Source organism: Stegostoma tigrinum, chromosome 8, assembly GCF_030684315.1.
Source record: "Stegostoma tigrinum isolate sSteTig4 chromosome 8, sSteTig4.hap1, whole genome shotgun sequence".
Taxonomy (NCBI): domain Eukaryota; kingdom Metazoa; phylum Chordata; class Chondrichthyes; order Orectolobiformes; family Stegostomatidae; genus Stegostoma; species Stegostoma tigrinum.
The window spans coordinates 47,765,191-47,784,819 of record NC_081361.1 but is presented as its reverse complement, the minus strand read 5'-3'; the positions used below and the strand labels follow the sequence as shown (position 1 = coordinate 47,784,819).

The following is a 19,629-nucleotide window of genomic DNA, read 5'->3' as shown; positions in this document are numbered from 1 at the left end:
ATATGCTGTCAAACTCTGACATGTTGCATGATCTTTTACAAAGATGTCACTGAGATCTTAAAAATGTACATCATCACCATTGGTACAATGACAAAATGTCACTATTTTCTGATGTTAAGCATGGGTATGGAAAGTACTGTGAACTTAGCTTCTTTTAATCACTTCTAAATAGGGCAGTCAAAAATAAAACACCCTCGAGATAAGCGAGATGATTGCAATTTACTACGTTAACATAAATTTGCTTCAATATTCAAACCGATTCATTTAAGCACAATTATTCTTTGGCAGACTGAAGATAAATGATGGTGTTAGTAGGCTGAGGATTTGACAGCAATGGTAGTTAACCATGCATGCAAAACAGCAAAATTTGTGGGTACATCTACTCTTAAAAGTTTTCAAATAGATCTTACGAGGCACACTGGTGCAAATTATTTTCTAATTACTTGCTATTTCACACTGTCAAACAAATTTTCAGTTAGGTGGCAATGTCACTGCACTTTATTTCACAACTACAGTTTGCACTAAATAAGGGGACAATATTGTACAAGATGGTCTATTTGAGAACATGCTGAAGAGATGAGAAAGATGTCGTTGTTTACCTAAAGAACTCATGAGTCAATATACTCTGTAAAGATGGACGTTGCATTGGGTCCGGGTTTAAGAGGGATTCTTTCAAGGTTTCTTGAAAACTTGTCAGCAAATGTTCTGCAACTGAAGAATAAAGGTATTAACTCCTCACACAGCTGAACCTCCAGAATAGGCCAATAAACATGATTTAAAGAATGAGTTAAAAAATGCCTCTTGGATATTGCATTAGGACAAAGTCTAACTATTGTCATCTAAATCCATTCAATATCAGTGCTGATGTCATTATTTCATTAGCATCTGTTCAATATTTATCCCTCAACCATCACTAAGAAAGCTACGTAACTGAGCATTATCTCACTATTGTTTGCATAGTTGTACTTGTCACTGAGTTTTGAGAAGATTTGTACTTGCCACAGACTGCTGCATTTCCTGCAACACTTCAAATGTACTTCATTGGTCTGCAACACGCAAATGCTGTGTAAATACAAGACTTCTTCGTTTTAAGAATGTTTCTTGTTCATGTCTACACAACTTACATGAATACATTTTTCCTGTTGAATTATGGAAACATTCAATAATACTTAACAGAAGCAGCCATTGAGCTCCTTGTGCCAGTGTGAGCTCTTTGATGAGTTATCCAATTAGTCTCAGTCCTCTGCTCTATATCCATGGTGCAGCAGATAATTCCTTTTCAAACAGTAAGAATTAATACTTGAACATTACTCTTGCATTTTTTTCCTTCCACTGTCAAAATCCTAACCTTCACTTCATTAATTTAAGAGTTATCTAATGCTCCCTTTCAAACTTTACTTCAGTTAATCCAGAACTCTTAACCTCAAATTTCTTTCTCACAGAAGTCCTTCAGTAATTTTACATAGGTTCGTCAAATTCCAGATGCTTCATTCAAAACCATACAGACTTTCAATGTTCTCATTCAAGTTCCATAATGATTCTACAGCCACGGCTGAATTTGCACAAAATGATATTTTTCATCCTCACATCACAGTACCCAACCAATACTGGCTGGTTTCTGGATTACTGCTTAATACAACAATTTACAACTCTCCCCAACATCAACTTGCTTTCTGACAATTCTGTACAACATCTATAAAAAACAAACTGCACAAAGACAAAAACAAAGACAACAGGAGAGAAAAAAAAAGTAAAAATCTCAAAATACTAGCATGCAGGTACAGCAAATAATTAGGAAGGCAAACAGAAATTTGGCTATTGCAAGGGGAAAGGAATAAAGAAATAGGAAGATCTTGCTACAGCTCTTCATAACTTTGGTAACACTATGCCTAAAATACTAAGTACCTCTCTCTTCCTTTGTCTTTTTTCTTCCCCCTTCGGGAAGAACATAATTTACATTTGTAATGGTTTAGAGAAGGTTTGACACTGATTCCTGGGGGAAAGTTGAGTAGGTGGCCGACACTCACTAGGTTTAGAAGAATAAGAGGTGATCTTATTGAAACAGAGATTCTGAACAGACTTGACAAATTAGATGCCGAGAGGGTCCTTTCTCTTGTAGAGTTACCCAGAACCAGGGGATACAGTTTAAAAGTAAGGGTTCTCCCATCGAGAAGAAATTTATTCCAGGGTGCTAGCATTTGGCATTTCTGTCCTGAGAGAGCTGAGTTAGATTTTTTGATCTACAAAAGAGAGCAGCTATGATCTTTCTGTGCGGCCAACAAGACTCAATGTACCAAATGGTTTACTCTGCTCCAAAAGCTTATGGTCTTCTGAAAAAAGCTAGAAATAATATCAGTTAAGCACCTAAACTAATTACTTGGGAATAAACAAATGTTTAAATTCAACAGAATATTCCTTACTGATAGTTAGTTGACAGTCATTAGCCGCATCAATTACACACATCGTGCACGATTACTCAAATACAAAATCTGAAAACCCTTACCTACATCACTCAGCAATGGAAGGAGTTTCTCAACCATCGTCCCAAACGAGTAAGCATCTCGAGCGTGCCCATGCATTTCTGGAAGAATCTGAAAACCTGCAGACTAGATTGGACAACAATGAATTTGTTTTTTCTTTTAATAATAAATGCTGCTGCCCTTAAGTTGTATCCTAGCTACATCAAGCCGATACTTGAGACAACACTGCTGTACTTTGCATGGTAATAAAATGTGAGGCTGGATGAACACAGCAGGCCAAGCAGCATCTCAGGAGCACAAAAGCTGACATTTCGGGCCTAGACCCTTCATCAGAGAGGATGAAGAAGGGTCTAGGCCCGAAACGTCAGCTTTTGTGCTCCTGAGATGCTGCTTGGCCTGCTGTGTTCATCCAGCCTCACATTTTATTATCTTGGAATCTCCAGCATCTGCAGTTCCCATTATCTCTGTACTTTGCATGGGCAATGTTAAAGAATGGCAACATGCTGTCTTCCTGACTGCCTAACAACAAAGTCTGGAAATTTCAGGCATCAAACATCTTTAACAAGACCTTTGTCTATGCATATATCTCAGGATTTGGTAAATGACCAACCTGACTGGTGAGTTTTGACAAAAGACTGCACTGAAAAATACAGTCCTAGAATCATACAGCATGGAAACAGACCCTTCGGTCCAACCAGCCCATGCTGAACATAATCCCAAACTAAACTAGTCCCACCTGCTTACTCCTGGCCCATATCCCTCCAAACCATTCCTACTCAAAACATCCATGCATATGTCTTTGAAACTTTGCAATTGTATCCGCATCCACAACTTCATCAGGAAGTCAAAATCCTGCAACTTCCTCCCTAATAGCACTGTGGGTCAATGAACAGGAGGTGGACTGCAGCAGTTCAAGAAGGCAGCTCACCACCACCTTCTCAAGGGCAACTAGGGATGGGCAAGAAATGCTGGCCAGCCAGCGATGCCCACATCCCACAATTCAATAGAAAAAATAAGTTCATGCCACAGACGAACCACCCTCTCTAAAAGGTTTGCCCCTATGTCTTTTTTAAATCTCTCTCTTCTTTCAACTTAAAAACATGCTCCCTAGTCTTGAAAATCCCCATCTTGGAAAGGTTCTGAGTCTTTTTTGTCATTTCTATAAACGGTTAGATGAAAATATATACGGCATTGCAGGTCAAACAAATTGATGGCATTGCTGACAGTGAAGAAGGTTTTCTAAGATGACCAAAGGATGTTGATCAAATGGGTCAATGGACTGGAAAATGGCAGATGGAGTACAATCTGGATAAATGTGAGGCATTGCATTTTAGTACAACAAACAAGGTTAGGGCATACACAATTAATGGTAGGACCTTGGGTAGTGCTGTTGAACAGGGACCTATAGGTGCAAGTACATAATTTTTTAAAGTTTATGTCACTGTCAGCAATGCCATCAATTTGTTTGACCTGCATGCCGTATATATTTTCATCTAACCATTTATAGAAATGACAATGACTAGTCAACCGTGCAAAATCTTGTCAAAAGCCTTGCTAAAACCCAAATAAACAATATCTATTGCTCTGCCATCAATCTTTTTGGTAAATTCCTCAAAAAAAAAACTGAATCAAGTTTGTGACACATCATTTTCCTTGCACAAAACAATGCTGACTATCCCTAATCAATTTTTGCCTCTCTAAATGTGGAAGCTTTAGAGAAGGTGCAGAGGAGATCTACCAGGATGCTGCCTAGACTGGAGGGCAGGTCTTATGAAGAAAGGTTGAGGGAGCTAGAGCTTTTTTTCATTGGAGCAAAGAAGGATGAGATGTAATTTGATAGATGTATACAAGAATGAGAGGCATAGATACAGTCGATAGTCAGAGACTTTTTCCCAGGGTGGAAATGACTATCACAAGAAGGCATAATTTTAAGGTGACTGGAGAAAGGTACAGGAGACATGTCAGAGGTAGGTTCTTTACACAGAGTGGTGAGCATGTGGAATGCACAGATGGCAACAGTAGTGGAGTCCAATACTTCAAAAACTTTTAAGCGACTCTGGGATAGGCACATGGAGGATAGTAAAATGCAGGGTAGGTTGATTTTAGTAGGATAATAGGTCAGCACAACAGTGGGCCAAAGGGCCAGTACTGTACTGTTCTATGTTCTTTGTAAATGTCCATAAAACCTATCTTTTATAATCACCTCCAACAATTTACCCATAATGAGTCAACTCACAGGTCTATAGTTCCCCAGTTTCTCCTTATTACCTTTCTTAAAGGTATAAGGTTAACCCAATTCCAGTTATCAGGCACCTCATATAGTTACAGATGATGGAAATATTTTTGCAAGGGGTCTTGTAATTTCCTCCCTTACTTCCCACAATGTTCTGGGATATACTAGATCAAGTCCCAGAGGTTTATCCACCTTTATACTCTAAGACCTCCGGAGCTTCCTCTTCTGTAATGTGAACTGTTTTTAAAACATCAAAGTTTATTTCTCTGCATTCTCTAGACACCATTTCTTTCTCCACAGTATCTCTCCAATCTCCTAGGGTTCAACACAGAGACAACCTCCTGGATCTTTAAGAGGCCCAACCCTCTCTCTAGTTACCCTCTTGCTCTTAATGAATTTGTAGAATCTCTCTGGATTATCCTTAACTTTAATCGACCAATCCTATGTCATTATACCCTCTTTGCCTTCCTGATTTCTCTCTTAAGAATGCCCCAAACTCTATATATTGATTAAGAGATTCAATTGAACTAAGCTGTCTATATCTTTAAAAATTCTCTTATCCTCAACTAGAACCTCAATACCTTTCTTCATCCATTGTTCCTTACTCTTCACTAACAGGAATAATCTGCCTCTGAACTCTTGTCATCACAATTTTGAATGCCTCCCACTTGTCAGATCTTCTTTTCCCTACAAACACTCCACTCCAATCAACTTTTGAAAGTTCTTGTCTCATACCATTATAATGTGCTTTATGACAATTAAACACTAACTTTTATGAAAGGCTTATCCTTTCCCATAATCATTTTGAAATGAATAGAATTATGGCCGCTAGACCCAAAGTGTTCCCCCACGTGTTCCCCCACTTTTACTTCAGTCACCTGCCCAGCTTTATTACACAAGTCTAATGTTGTTCTCACTTTCTTGTAGCATCTGCATATTGATCAAGAAAGCTTTCTTGAACACATTTGATCATTTCTTCACCATCCAAACCTTTAACATTAGGGTAGTCCTAGTGAATGCTTGGAGAGTTAAACACCATCCCCCCCCCGCCCGCCATTATTACAACCTTATTATGGTTACATATATCACAGATCTCCTGCGTATTTGTTTCTCAATTCTCTATTACTTTTGGGGGGGGGGGGGGGGGTGCCTATAGTACAAACCCAAAGTGATCTTTCTTTTCTTATTTGTAATCTTTTCATTGGATGATTTTTCAGAAATATCTTGCTTAGTTACAGCAGTAAAGGAAATGCCACCCTCTCCTTTTCTATCCTTCCCATAGCACCTAAAATGGAGTTGCCAGTCTTGTCCATATCTCAGCCAAATTTCTGTAATAGCTACTATGTCCTAATCTCACGTTCTTAAACATGCCGTGAGTTCATCAGCCTCATGTTTAAGACCCTTGCCTTGAAATAAATGCAATTTTGTGATTCAGAATTACTACATACTATGACTCTCTTGTCTTTCTTTTCTAACTGACGTGCTTTCCTCACATTCAGAACTTACCCCATCAATCCTTCCATTTATATTGCTATTTAGAATTCCTCAACTTGCCTTCTCTATCAGTTTCCCTTAATATAGAATGAGTAAATCTCCCTGCTAAGATATTGGTCCTTTTCCAGTTTAGGTTAGATCCATCCTTTTTGAACAGGTCTTTTCTATCCCAAAAGACATTTTAATTGTCCAAAAAAACCAAATCCCTGAACAATACACTAGCTCTTCAGCTAGCGATTTCATTTTAACCTTTTGTTCCTTCCCTTGTTTGAGTTTGACATTGGAGTAAACCGGAAATTACTACTTTTAAGGTTTTGTTTTAATCTTTTACCTAACCTCTTAAATTCACTCTGTACTGCTTTAATCCTTTCCCTAAAAATGTCATTCCTACCATTACATACAAACATTTCTAGCTTCTCAATCTCATCTGTATCAATACGCTTGAAACATTTAGAAATGTCCTTAATCCTAGCACCAGGAAAGCAACAAACCATCTTAAATTTACACTGAATCAGAGATAATAGGAACTCCAGATACGAGAGAATCCGAGACAACAAGGTATGGAGCTGGATGAACACAGCAGGCCAAGCAGCATCTTAGGTGCCTGCTGTGTTCATCCAGCTCCACACCTTGATATCTCGGATTCTCCAGCATCTGCAGTTCCTATTACCTCTGATTAAATTTACGCTCACTACCACAGAACCATTTGTCTACGCCCGTGACAGGAGAATTCCGTATAACAAAAAAAGTTAAATTAAATCTTGTCAAACACTGCCTAACGTAAGAATTGTTCCAAGTGTCCAATAGCTGACTGGTCCTTCCATTTTCCTCAGAGAGCATCTCCTTCAACTGTTCCAAAAACTGAATATCTATTTGATAGAGAAATAGCCACTGGAGACCTCTGAACTACCTTCTTACCTTTCCTGACAGTCACCCATTTATTTGGCTGATTCTGCTGGGTAATAATTTTTAAAAATCTACTAACCATTTCACTCTGTACCTTATAAATGGTCTTAATAACATTAACCCAAAAACTAGTTTTAGTAACACCTTGTATATAGAATGAACTACGTTTTATTATTTTCTGTAGGTAATGTTAAAAAGGAAAGAAAAATTAAAAATATATTCAAACATAGGAAATTAAATAAAACCAACCCACTAAAAATCATTCCTCTTCAATAAATTCCTTGAAGAAAAAATCTCCAGCGCTAACTACATGCAGGATTCTCCAGAACAAACACAACTCCTTATTTTAAGAAAACTTGTTTTTTTTGAAAAAGAAAACCTCTGAAATATCAAAAACCCTCTAAAACACATGCAGATGTTTTAAAATTTCTGAATTAAGAATAAATAAAAACCTCAGCCATTCACTGTGGGCTTTTTACAAAAGGTCTGCTTGAAAAAAAAATCATTTTTTTCGTTTGCTTTTTGGGGCTTTTGTGAATGTTGATAAAACAAATTGGAAAAAAATCTTTTTTAGTAAATTATAATGACTATAGTAACTGTGAAATGGATTTTTTTTAAAAATCTAATAAATCTTTAACAAAGCCTGCAGTCCCAAGACCAGCTGCAAGATCCACACAGCTCTTCGTCCAAGCATGCTAACTGCTTTATCTCTCCATAGGCTCTGCCTGATTCCACACCAATTTCAGAATTATCTGCATGTTTCGTATTTCCAACAACTCCAGATATGAGACTGTAAGAGCAATCTTCTAACACTAATCAAAAGAAAATGAACCTCAATGCACAGATTTGTGTTATGTTATCGCTTGCCCACAGTCCAACCTAGGGGCTTATTTATCCTCTTTGAGAGCAATTCTGTATCTTAGTTCAGTGATGTTCTCAAATTAATGAATCAACTTTTTTCCTATATTTTCCCTTCAAACCAAAGTTTCATTTTTCTTCTGTCTTCCCAAGAACTCTCTTTGGCAGTGCTGTGCCTTGCAGATCAATACTGGGGCTTTTACTTATTAGTAAGGTAGTGCAATGCTCTATTGATCAAATTATATTGATCAAATTAGAAAGATCTCAGGGCGAATATATTAATTCTGCCAAATAAACTGTTCTCAACTGAGATAATAAGCAATATACATCTGGCCTTAACATCAACAGGATCAGGAAGGATTGGTTGGATAAAGAGAAAGGGAGGGTTTTTTTGCACATCTGAACAAACCAAAACTGTGACTATGGTGATCTTCAGTCAAATTATCAGCTGATAGACTCGTATACTGGTTACAAATGGAATGCGCAATCCACCCAGTGTAACTCCTCTGCAAATTCTTCCTCTTCTACTAACTGTCCAATTAACCCTGTGCTCACTACAGTTCAAATCAGTGTAATCCAGATATAGGGCCATTAGTTACAAAATCATAATTGTTAGCCAGAGCGATATAATATAATCGAACAGCAGTTCCCTATCATGTTAAAAAAATCTAAGATTGATTTTCATCAAAAGTTAAAGCATCGTTAGTATTTTATAATTCTGGACACACCTGCTCCTCAGGAGCAACACTACTCAAATCTCTCAACGAGTTGATGCTGGACAAGAACTGCAAAAAGAAACATATAAAAGATTAAATAAACACATTGTAAAATAACTTTCAAGATTCATTCAATTCAAATTTTATTCTGCGATATAAAAAGGTAACATTGACCAAATGAACTTTTACAAAGAGAACTGAAATAACAAGATCTCACCTCAGCTGATGCTTGAGAGAACTGACACATGGACTCCATACCTCCCAGCTTCCAGTGACCATCTTCACTCACAAACACAGATGAAATGCATACATTATTGTGGCTCAGCTTTCCCTGTGATACAATGGAACAATATTATGATGTAATATTACATGTTGTAATATTTTAATTATGATTCCAAACTAAAATTGTATTTAATGTGATTTTATGCTTCCAAAATCACCCCAACTCTACAGCTTTCAGCCACATCCACAACACCTCCAAGACTGAAGGGGGCCCACGGTGGTTTACAGATTAGGCTGACAAGTGTCAAATAACAATTGCATCACAAACAACAGTAACATCCATCTCAAACATGAGAAAGTGTAGCTACTCCTCTGACATTCAACTATCATGGCTGAGACCATCAAGATTTTGGGAAATCATTAACCAGAAATTAACAGAACCAGCCATGTCAACACTGTGGTTACAAGAGTAGAACAGAGATAGTCAGCTACAAATGAATCATCAACTGTCCTGCTTAAATCTTAAATCATCTACAAAGCTTAAGTTGTTAACATAATGACATACTCACCATGTGCCTGTTTGGAGGCAGCTGCAACACAAAAGTCTTTGCAGAACTGTTTTATTGGTGGGTTGCCATGAGGATCAACACCACCTTTTCAATTATCAGCAAGTGTCTTGCAGTATAATTCCAAAGATGCAATGAGTTTCATTTCTAACGTCACATATTTCCTTGACAACAACCACAAATGAGAAAGAAAATAGCAATAATGTAATGTAATGGGAATACCCATCACTTTCAAATTTTTTCTCAAAGTTATATAGCATCAGGACTTGAATCACTGTCATCATTCCTCCCCCTATTGCTGAGTCAAAATGATGGCAGCATCATCACAAGGTTTGTAGCAGTTTAAGGAGAAAACTCAATCTTCTCATTGGATATAGAAAGGGGCAGTTTTAGAAGTGTTACTCATCTCCCAAACACAAATTAAGAAGGGTCTTGGCCCAAAATGTCAGTCTTCCTGCTCGGCCTGCTGCGTTCATCCAGTTCTTGTTATCTCACAAAATTTGTCTTGTTTGTGTGAAAGCTGTATTCAATGATACATTTTCCTCAGCTAAATTCAACAACTGCTTGCCTCCAAACCTTGTACTTACTCGGTCATGCAGGAAGATCAGTGCTTGGAGGATGTCAAAGATTCCTGCACAGATCTCATCTGCGGAAAGATCTTCAAGGACCATGTGCAGAGGTTGTACACGTTCAGTAACCAAGTGGATTCCATCAACTTCAATTGTGCTTGATAAGAACCTCAACAGGCATGGATGGCGTAAAGTTTTCAAATGCTGAAATATACAGGTGATGATATTTATATCTTTAATTCTCAAAACTACAACAGATATTCTTTTTCAGAAGACACAAGTGCTGTACCCTCCAGACAGACAAAATTCACAGGTTTCTGAATATGAATTTATTTGATTGCTATTCAAAGAAATGGGACAGGCAATTCTTTGTTAACTTTAAAAAACTTCCTTCACATATGAAAGAAAACACTAGATACCTCCTCCAAGTCTCTGAAGCCATTTGTCTAAATTCAACACCTCCACAACAAAAATCACTGCATCAAGGCTAAACCAAAACTGTGGTAATTAAAATTGTGCGCAAACAACTGGGTATGACAAAGCTAATCAACATTGTTCCATTGAAAAGGTCAAACTGAAATGCAAACTGCTTCTTTGCGGATGCTGCCAGACCTGAGTATTTCTAGCACTGCATTTTTATTTCAGCATTCTAGCATCCATAGCATTTTTATTTTGCATGGCTGTTTCTATGATCTGTGCTAATAGGCAGCCATTGAACCAGATATTATACTTCTGATTACTCCATAAAAATTTCTACCATTTTCTAGTCAAACCTGTTTTCACTGCAAAAACAAAAGATGCTTTCCCTCGTGTGTATTGAAAACTTAGACTCGTCATTGGAATTGAACTCCAAATTGCTGATCTTTATCCAATGAGGACTGACTCTCAGCAGCTAAAGCAAATATAGTTTGAATGCTTGTTGTATTGGTCTCTGTAAACTTTTAAGTCAGGCATCTTAACTTTACAGTTTAAATAGAACAGTCAGCAGCAAGGCAGCAAAGTCTTGGTTGCAAAGACAAATATCAAAAACACATTGCCTTTTTAATGTTTCTTTCTGCCCCCGTTCTTGGGAATTAAGGATATCACCATTTTGGTGAAAACAGTCAAGTAAAAACTTGCACCAAATAACTCTTGACACTTCTCAATATTCATCCATTACAATGCTGACCCAGGAAAACCGATTCTCACTTTTCTTTCATCACTGCCACTGGAAACACCAAATCTCTACATAACATTTCACTATAATGGAAAATCCAGGATTAAAATATTCAATTGGGACAACGGATATGAATGAAAGGCCTTTCATTCTAGGGGCAAGTGAGTTGGAAACTTGGTGTTACATGACACCATGATACTTTGTATTATTTTACTTGAGATTAATAAGTTTTTTTTCTTAAATTGCTGAAGAACCCCTAGGAAACATCAAAAAATTTACTTTGGGCAATCAAATTTTAAGTTGTTCAGAATTAGCATTTTTCAGAATGACACTATTCTAAACAACTGTCATTATGGATTTAAAATGTTAATTGTTTTTCTGTCCACAGATACTACCTGACCTGCTGAGTTTCTCCAGCACTTGTTTTTGTTTTGGATCTCCAGAATCTGCAACGTCTCCATATTATTATAATTGTAGGATGCTCATGCTCTGGGTATTTGGCATCAAGGTAGAGGCTAATTGGTTTCTGGGAAAGGACTAAAGACATTTTGACCTGGCATAACAATGAGCACAATTAACTTTTGATTAAAGACTTCTCTCCAACTCAAAACATTAAACATGCTTGCAAATACTGAAAGCTTGTATTGCTCCAGAATCTATACTTTTAACTTCAGTTTCTAATATTCCTTTTCAGTTACATGTTGATGATACAGCAGGTGGTTGTTCAATTGGGAATTCGCCAAAGTGCCAAGGACAGTATTTATCCCTAAACAAACAACACTAAAATAGATCACCTCATCATTGCCTCATTGTTTATGGGGCCTTGCTGTTTGCAAATTAATTGTCATGTTTTCTTTGAGTGCAGTCACTTCTGTAATAAAATATTTCATTCTGCTATACAATGCTAAGATATTTTAGAGCAGTGACTATGCGTGCTCACTCATTCTTTGATGCAGCCAGATACAAAAATCTGATTTAATTTTGCAGAATGAAATAAAAGCAGAGAATGTTGGAAGAAAACAAATCAGTTAGGCATCTGAAACGCAAACTTGCTCTTTTTTACAGATAAAGACTGATATCTAGCAAAAAAAATTTAATCTTGAAGCCATGTTCATACCAACCTATCCTTGCTGAGCTATTCTACAGTTTAAACAAGGCTAACCTAGACAATACACAGCGCACAATCTTTGCTTTCAATCATATCTGTGTCAAAAAATGCAACCTGACACATATGCCTCCACCTACGAATTTGGGGATGAAAGAACTTCATGAAAAGAGATAATGCCTTTATTGCCTTCCATCTATCAGTTACAGTTGAGGTCAGTTTCAAGGGGTCCAAAAGTTGACAAATTACAAATAGTAATCCACATAGTTTCATTAGGACAGTATTGATTCCTGGTTAATCAATGTCCCTTCCACATCTGTATTTCTAATCCACAATTTCCTTCCTTAGCTTCCATGAAGGAAGGGAACTACAACTCAATGCAGCTGTGAAGTGACTGGCATTAATCCCCAAGAAAGCGCAACACTTAGAGGAGCAACCTTTGCTTGATGGGTGCAATAATATTTCCAACTACCATGTCACAAAGCATCCATCATAAATTGGGAGCTTCCTCATCCCCATTCACTTATCATTGGGGGTGGAGGAGTAGTGAGAGAAAGCCTCTACACTTGAAGTCAGGTGTACAGCATGGAAACAGACTCTCTGGTCCAATTCATACATGTCAACCAAATATATTAAACTGATATAGTCCCATTTGCCAGCATTTGGCCCATTTCCCTCTAAACCCTTCATGTTCATATACTCATGCAGATGTCTGTCAAATGTTATAACTGCACCAGCCTAAACCACTCCCTCTGGTAGTATATTCTATACGTGCACTACCCTCTACGTGAAAAAGTTCCTCCTTAGGTCCCTTTCAAATCTTTCCCATCTCACCTTAAACCTATGCCCTCTAGTCTTGGATTCCCCTACCCTGGGAAAAAGACCTGGCTATTCACCCCATCCATGCCCCTCGTGATTTTATAAACCTCTATAAAGTCACCCCTCAGCCTTTGACATTCCAGAGAAAATAGCACCAGCCTACTCATCCTCTCCCTATTGCTCAAACCCGCCAGCCCTGGGAACATCCTTGTAAATTATTTTTGAACCCTTTCAAGTTTAACAGTATCCTTCCTATAGCAAGGAGACTAGAACTGAATCAGAGATAATGGGAACTGCAGACACTGGAGAATCCAGGATAATAAAGTGTGAACCTGGATGAACACAGCAGGCCAAGCAGCATCTCAGGAGCACAAAAGCTGAAGTTTCGGGCCTACACCCTTCATCAGAGAGGGGGATGGGGTGAGGGTTCTGGAATAAATAGGGAGGGGGGGGGGGGGGGAGGCAGACCAAAGATGGAGAGAAAAGATGATAGGTGGAGAGGAGAGTATTGGTGGGGAGGTAGGGAGGGGATTGGTCAGTCCAGGGAAGACGGACAGGTCAAGGAGGTGGGATGAGGCTGATAGGTAGGAAATGGAGGTGCGGCTTGAGGTGGGAGGAAGGGATGAGTGAGAGGAAGAACAGGTTAGGGAGGCAGAGACAGGCTGGGCTGGTTTTGCGATGCTGTGGGGGAAGGGGAGATTTTGAAGCTGGTGAAGTCCACATTGATACCATTGGGCTGCAGGGTTCCCAAGCGGAATATGAGTTGCTGTTCCTGCAACCCTCGGGTGGCATCATTGTGACACTGCAGGAGCCCCATGATGGACATGTCATCTAAAGAATGGGAGGGGGGAGTTGAAATGGTTAGCGACTGGGAGGTGCAGTTGTTTATTGCGAACCGAGCAGAGGTGTTCTGCAAAGCGGTCCCCAAGCCTCTGCTTGGTTTCCCCAATGTAGAGGAAGCCACAGCGGGTACAATGGATGCAGTATACCACATTGGCAGATGTGCAGGTGAACCTCTGCTTAATATGGAAAGTCATCTTGGGGCCTGGGATGGGGGTGAGGGAGGAGGTGTGGGGGTGAGGGAGGAGGTGTGGGGGTGAGGGAGGAGGTGTGGGGGTGAGGGAGGAGGTGTGGGGGTGAGGGAGGAGGTGTGGGGGTGAGGGAGGAGGTGTGGGGGTGAGGGAGGAGGTGTGGGGGTGAGGGAGGAGGTGTGGGGGTGAGGGAGGAGGTGTGGGGGTGAGGGAGGAGGTGTGGGGGTGAGGGAGGAGGTGTGGGGGTGAGGGAGGAGGTGTGGGGGTGAGGGAGGAGGTGTGGGGGTGAGGGAGGAGGTGTGGGGGTGAGGGAGGAGGTGTGGGGGTGAGGGAGGAGGTGTGGGGGTGAGGGAGGAGGTGTGGGGGTGAGGGAGGTGGTGTGGGGGTGAGGGAGGTGGTGTGGGGGTGAGGGAGGAGGTGTGGGGGTGAGGGAGGAGGTGTGGGGGTGAGGGAGGAGGTGTGGGGGTGAGGGAGGAGGTGTGGGGGTGAGGGAGGAGGTGTGGGGGTGAGTGTAGCACTTCCTGCGGTTGCAGGGGAAGGTGCCGGGTGTGGTGGGGTTGGAGGGCAGTGTGGAGCGAACAAGGGAGTCACGGAGAGAGTGGTCTCTCCGGAAAGGAGACAAGGGTGGGGATGGAAAAATGTCTTGGGTGGTGGGGTCGGATTGTAGATGGCGGAAGTGTCAGAGGATGATGCGTTGTATCCGGAGGTTGGTGGGGTGGTGTGTGAGAACGAGGGGGATCCTCTTTGGGCGGTTGTGACGGGGGCGGGGTGTGAGGGATGTGTTGCGGGAAATGCGGGAGACGCGGTCAAGGGCGTTCTCGACCACTGTGGGGGGAAAGTTGCGGTCTTTCCATATTAAGCAGAGGTTCACCTGCACATCTGCCAATGTGGTATACTGTATCTATTGTACACGGTGTGGCTTCCTCTACATTGGGGAAACCAAGCGGAGGCTTGGGGACTGCTTTGCAGAACACCTCCGCTCGGTTCGCAATAAACAACTGCACCTCCCAGTCGCTAACCATTTCAACTCCCCCTCCCATTCCTCAGACGACATGTCCAACATGGGCCTCCTGCAGTGCCACAATGATGCCACCCGAAGGTTGCAGGAACAGCAACTCATATTCTGCTTGGGAACCCTGCAGCCCAATGGTATCAATGTGGACTTCAGCTTCAAAATCTCCCCTTCCCCCACTGTATCACACACCCAGCCCAGCTCATCCCCTCCACCCACTGCATCCCAAAACCAGCCCAGCCTGTCTCTGCCTCCCTAACCTGTTCTTCCTCTCAACCATCCCTTCCTCCCACCCCAAGCCGCACCTCCATTTCCTACCTATCAGCCTCATCCCACCTCCTCGACCTGTCCGTCTTCCCTGGACTGACCTATCCCCTCCCTACCTCTCCACCTATCATCTTTTCTCTCCATCTTTGGTCCGCCACCCCCTCTCTCTATTTATTCCAGAACCCTCACCCCATCCCCCTCTCTGATGAAGGGTCTAGGCCTGAAACATCAGCTTTTGTGCTCCTGAGATGCTGCTTGGCCTGCTGTGTTCATCCAGCTTCACACTTCATTATCCTAGACTAGAACTGAATGCAGTCTTCCAAAAGTGGCCTAACCAAGGTCCTTTATAGCCAAAGCATCATCTCCCAACTCCTAAACTCAATGCAATGAACAATAAAAGCAAGCTTACTAAATGTTTTCTTCCACTATCCTGTCTACCTGTAACTTCTCTTTCAAGGAACTATGAAACAGCACTTCAAGGTCTCTTTGTTCATCAAGACTCTCCAGGACCTTATAAATCCCACCCTGATTTGCCGTACCAAAATGCAGCACCTCCCATTTACCTAAGTTAAACTTCATCTGCCACTCCTTAGCCCATCTGATTAAGGTGCCATTGTACTATGGGGGCAACCTTCTTTGCTGTACTCAACACCACCAACTTTGGTGTCATTTGCAAACTAACTAACCATATCTCCTATCTGCACATCCAAATCATTTATGTAAATAACAAAAAACAGTGGACACACTATCAGTCCTTGCAGCACACTGCTGGTCACAAGCCTCCAGTCCAAAAAGCACCACCACATTGTCTCCTGCCTTCAAGTCAGTTCTGTATCCAAATGGCTAATTCTCCCTGTATTCCATGTGATCTAACCTTATTGCTCAGTCTACCATGCAGCTCCTTGTCAGAGGCCTTAATGAAGTCCACATAGAAAAAAAGCCATTTTGCCATCAGTCCTCTTTGTCACTTCTCCAAAAATTTAATCAAGTTAGTTAGACACGATTTCCCATGAACAGAGCCATGTTTACTATGTCTAATCAGTCCTTACCTTTCCTCATCCATGTAAATTTTGTCCCTCAGAATCACCTCTGAAGACTTGCCCATCACTGATGTCAGACACACCAGTCTACATTTCCCTGGCTTTTCCTTAACCCCTTTCCTAAATAATGGCATCACGTTAGCCAACCATTGGGTCTTTCAGCATGTCACCTGTGGCTACTGATGATGCAAATATCTCAGCAAAAGACCTAGCGATCACAAAGGAAGGATTAAGTATGATTAGAATGGTTCAGGCTGGTACAATTATAGCATTTGAAAGACATCTGCATGAGTATATGAACATGATGGGTTTAGAGGGAAATGGGCTAAATGCTGGCAAACGGTACTCTATCAATTTAAGATATTTGGTTGGCGTGGATGAATTGAACCAAAGGGTCTATTGCCGTGCTGTACATCTCTGACTTCAAGTGTAGAGTCTTTCTCAGCCTACTCCTCCACGAGGGGCAAGACACACCCCCTCCAAAACATAACTCTCAGGACAGGTGGAGGGGCAGCATCGAACCACTTGCCCACCGACCTCCCACGGTCGGGGCGGAATCAATCCCAAACTTTGGGGTAAGGGTAGAGGCTGGGGCTGGGGCAGAAACATCCTTACTCACACATCCCACCCTCAGGGCGGTAGAAGCCGCCTAGGGCCACTCTACCTTGGCTGCCTTGTTGACGGCCTCCTCGTTGCCCCGCTGATAGATGAACACGGACACCAGCCGCTCTTCCTCCAGAACCGCCCGATAGACGCTGAGACCGGCGGGCAGAGTGACCGGCGGCTCTTCGAGCCGGCAACTCCGGGCCGCACTGCTCTCTGCGCCCATATCCTGAAAAAGCGGAGGGACCGAATCCACTGCGGACTCGGACAAGGACCTCCAAAGAACTGGTGATCCCAACACATCCGGCTGACCCGGAAACACAGGTTACACCCCGCCCGCATGCGCAGTCTGAGGCGAGTGCGCCGGAAGAGAAGCTGAGACGTTGGTGTTAACGGCCAGTTGTTCTCTCAGGATGGGAGTTTGGTATTAAAACCCCGTCAACGATGGCTCCTTAAAACAAAGAACTGCGGATGCTGGAAATCTGATACAAAAGCTGCTGGAGAAACTCAGCAGGTCTGGCAGCATCTATGGAGAGAAAAAGTGGAGTTAACCGGTCCGATGACCCTTCTTCAGAATGAGGCTTCCTCGACATCGCACTCATTTTCTGTTCATCTCCCTTTCTTCCTCATTGAGAAAACCCCTGAGAATATGCTCAGGCCGATCTATCAAGGTTTAAGAGAAGACTGCTTAAACCATTTACACAGTCTTTGATTCATGCAACGTGGAGATGTAGACATCTCCAGACGGTAGATCGAAGTGAACACGGTGTAATCAGTTGTTTGAATTCCTTGAGCGACTATACGTAAATTGTGCAATAAATCCTAATTTCAAACGGCAGGGAAAGGGAAAAACAATGAAGTCGTTTAGGATAGTTCATTTGGAACTTTAAGGATAAAAGTTCAAAGGATCATTTATCTGAAATGAAATAAAAATCTGAAAAAGGGAAAGACTTGACAATGTCGAAGAAGATTTCCAACACTAAAGGTTTTTAAGCTACTCAGGTGTAAACCTGTATTTGGGACCAGTGGCCATTTGTCAATATCTGGCAACAGACGGTGCACCTTAAAGGTCACCTTAATAACGATATTTTTCATATTGACAGTTCTGGGTAAGTCACAGGATTCCAATGTTTTACAAGACTGTTTTGGTCATCTGAGGGTCAGAGGGAAAACAAATGCATATTTGTAGCACAAATTAACAATATCCTAACAAATTTCTTCATAATCTAGGATACTACCAAAAATCATTCATGAGACTGTAAATACAGTAATGCAAATTTAGATTGGATAGTTCAATTGTTACTGTAAACATTGGAGTTTAAAGTGGCAAAATGTAAAAGTAAACAAACTGCTTTTCCTGAAGAATACTTTTTCCCTTGATTGTCCAAGTGTAATACTGTGGGAGTTTGACTAATAAGTTCAAATGCTCAATATTAGCCTGATCAATTATCATGTTTACTACCTTACACAGAATTAGAATTAGCTTTATTGTTACATATACTGCACTTGGCGGTGCCATCTTAGGTGTCTTGGTACCTAGGCACAGATTCTTAGGAATAAATTGGAAAAATGCAAACTCATAGGAATAAAATATTCTAAACTACTGCCTTTTCACCACATTCTGCCCCAGCACTTAGCCTCCAGACTACAAAAGGAATAAAAAATGAAATTGCATAAATAGAGTTCAATTTCTCAACAAGGGGTCTACAATCACAAATAGGGCTTTGAAGTAATGTATTCACTCCCGGGTAATGGACAAAATCTTAAGCACAGAAGATAAGACATTGAAGCAAAATTAGGCCATTCGGCCCATTGCTTTTGCTCCACCATTCAGTACATGATATGTTTCTCAACTCCATTCTCCTGCCTTCCCCAAACTCTCAATCCCCTCACTAATCAAGAGCCTATCTATCCCTGTCGTAAATACGCTCAATGACTTGGTCTCTACAGCCTTCTACTGCAACGTGTTGCATGAATTCACCACCCTCTGGCTGAAGGAATTCCTCCTCATCTTAGTTCAAACAATTTGACCCTTCAGTTTGAGGTTGTTTTCTCAGGTCCTAGTCTCTCCTATCGGTGGAAATATCTCCACATCCACTGTATCCAGGCCTCTCAGAATTTTGTAAGTTTTGATGAGATACGCTCCTCATTTCCTTCCACACTCCATGGAATACAGACCCAGAATCCTCAACTCCACCTCAAAAACAAGCCCTTCACACCTGGATCATTTTTGTAAACCTCTTTTGGATCCCCTGCAAGGCCAGACATCCTTCAAACTGAACTGTTAACCTTAGAAGAATCCTGAACTAGGAAGCCTAAGTCTTTTTGTGCTTCAGATTCCTGAAGGCTTTTCCCATTTAGAAAATAGTCCCTATTCTTCTTACCAAAGTGTATAACCTCTCACTTTCCCCACATTGAGAAAAGAAGTGGCAGATGGAATACACTCTCCTGTCTTGCCCAAGTCCTTATGCAGCCACCCCACATCCTCAACACTACCTGTCCCTCCACCTATCTTTGCATCATTGGCAAACATACCAACAATGCCCTCAGTT

The 19,629-nt window shown here is 41.2% G+C and overlaps 2 protein-coding genes across 6 annotated transcripts in view; one reads left to right on the top strand and one right to left on the bottom strand.

Annotated features, from left to right (window-relative positions):
* scyl3 (SCY1-like, kinase-like 3) overlaps positions 1 to 17,402 on the bottom strand; it is a 34,787-nt gene extending 17,385 nt beyond the window's left edge. Inside the window, exons 1-6 of one of the 3 annotated variants that reach the window (XM_059647856.1) lie at positions 17,139 to 17,402; positions 10,063 to 10,248; positions 8,905 to 9,018; positions 8,700 to 8,756; positions 2,504 to 2,606; positions 600 to 711 (exon numbers count right to left, since the gene is read on the bottom strand). In XM_059647856.1, the coding sequence (XP_059503839.1) occupies positions 600 to 711; positions 2,504 to 2,606; positions 8,700 to 8,756; positions 8,905 to 9,018; positions 10,063 to 10,248; positions 17,139 to 17,303 (737 nt within the window). In that variant the 5' untranslated portion in view covers positions 17,304 to 17,402. Of the gene's footprint in view, positions 1 to 599; positions 712 to 2,503; positions 2,607 to 8,699; positions 8,757 to 8,904; positions 9,019 to 9,478; positions 9,557 to 10,062; positions 10,249 to 17,138 lie in introns of those variants that run through there. The other 2 variants (XM_048539411.2, XM_059647857.1) reach the window with 2 other exon arrangements.
* Positions 17,403 to 17,436: 34 nt separating this feature from the next.
* LOC125456370 (5'-AMP-activated protein kinase subunit beta-2-like) overlaps positions 17,437 to 19,629 on the top strand; it is a 45,397-nt gene continuing 43,204 nt past the window's right edge. For all 3 annotated transcript variants that reach the window (XR_009446059.1, XM_048539414.2, XM_059647858.1), the window contains exon 1: positions 17,437 to 18,186. The gene's annotated coding sequence lies outside the window, so the exon portion shown is untranslated. The remainder of the gene's footprint in view (positions 18,187 to 19,629) is intronic.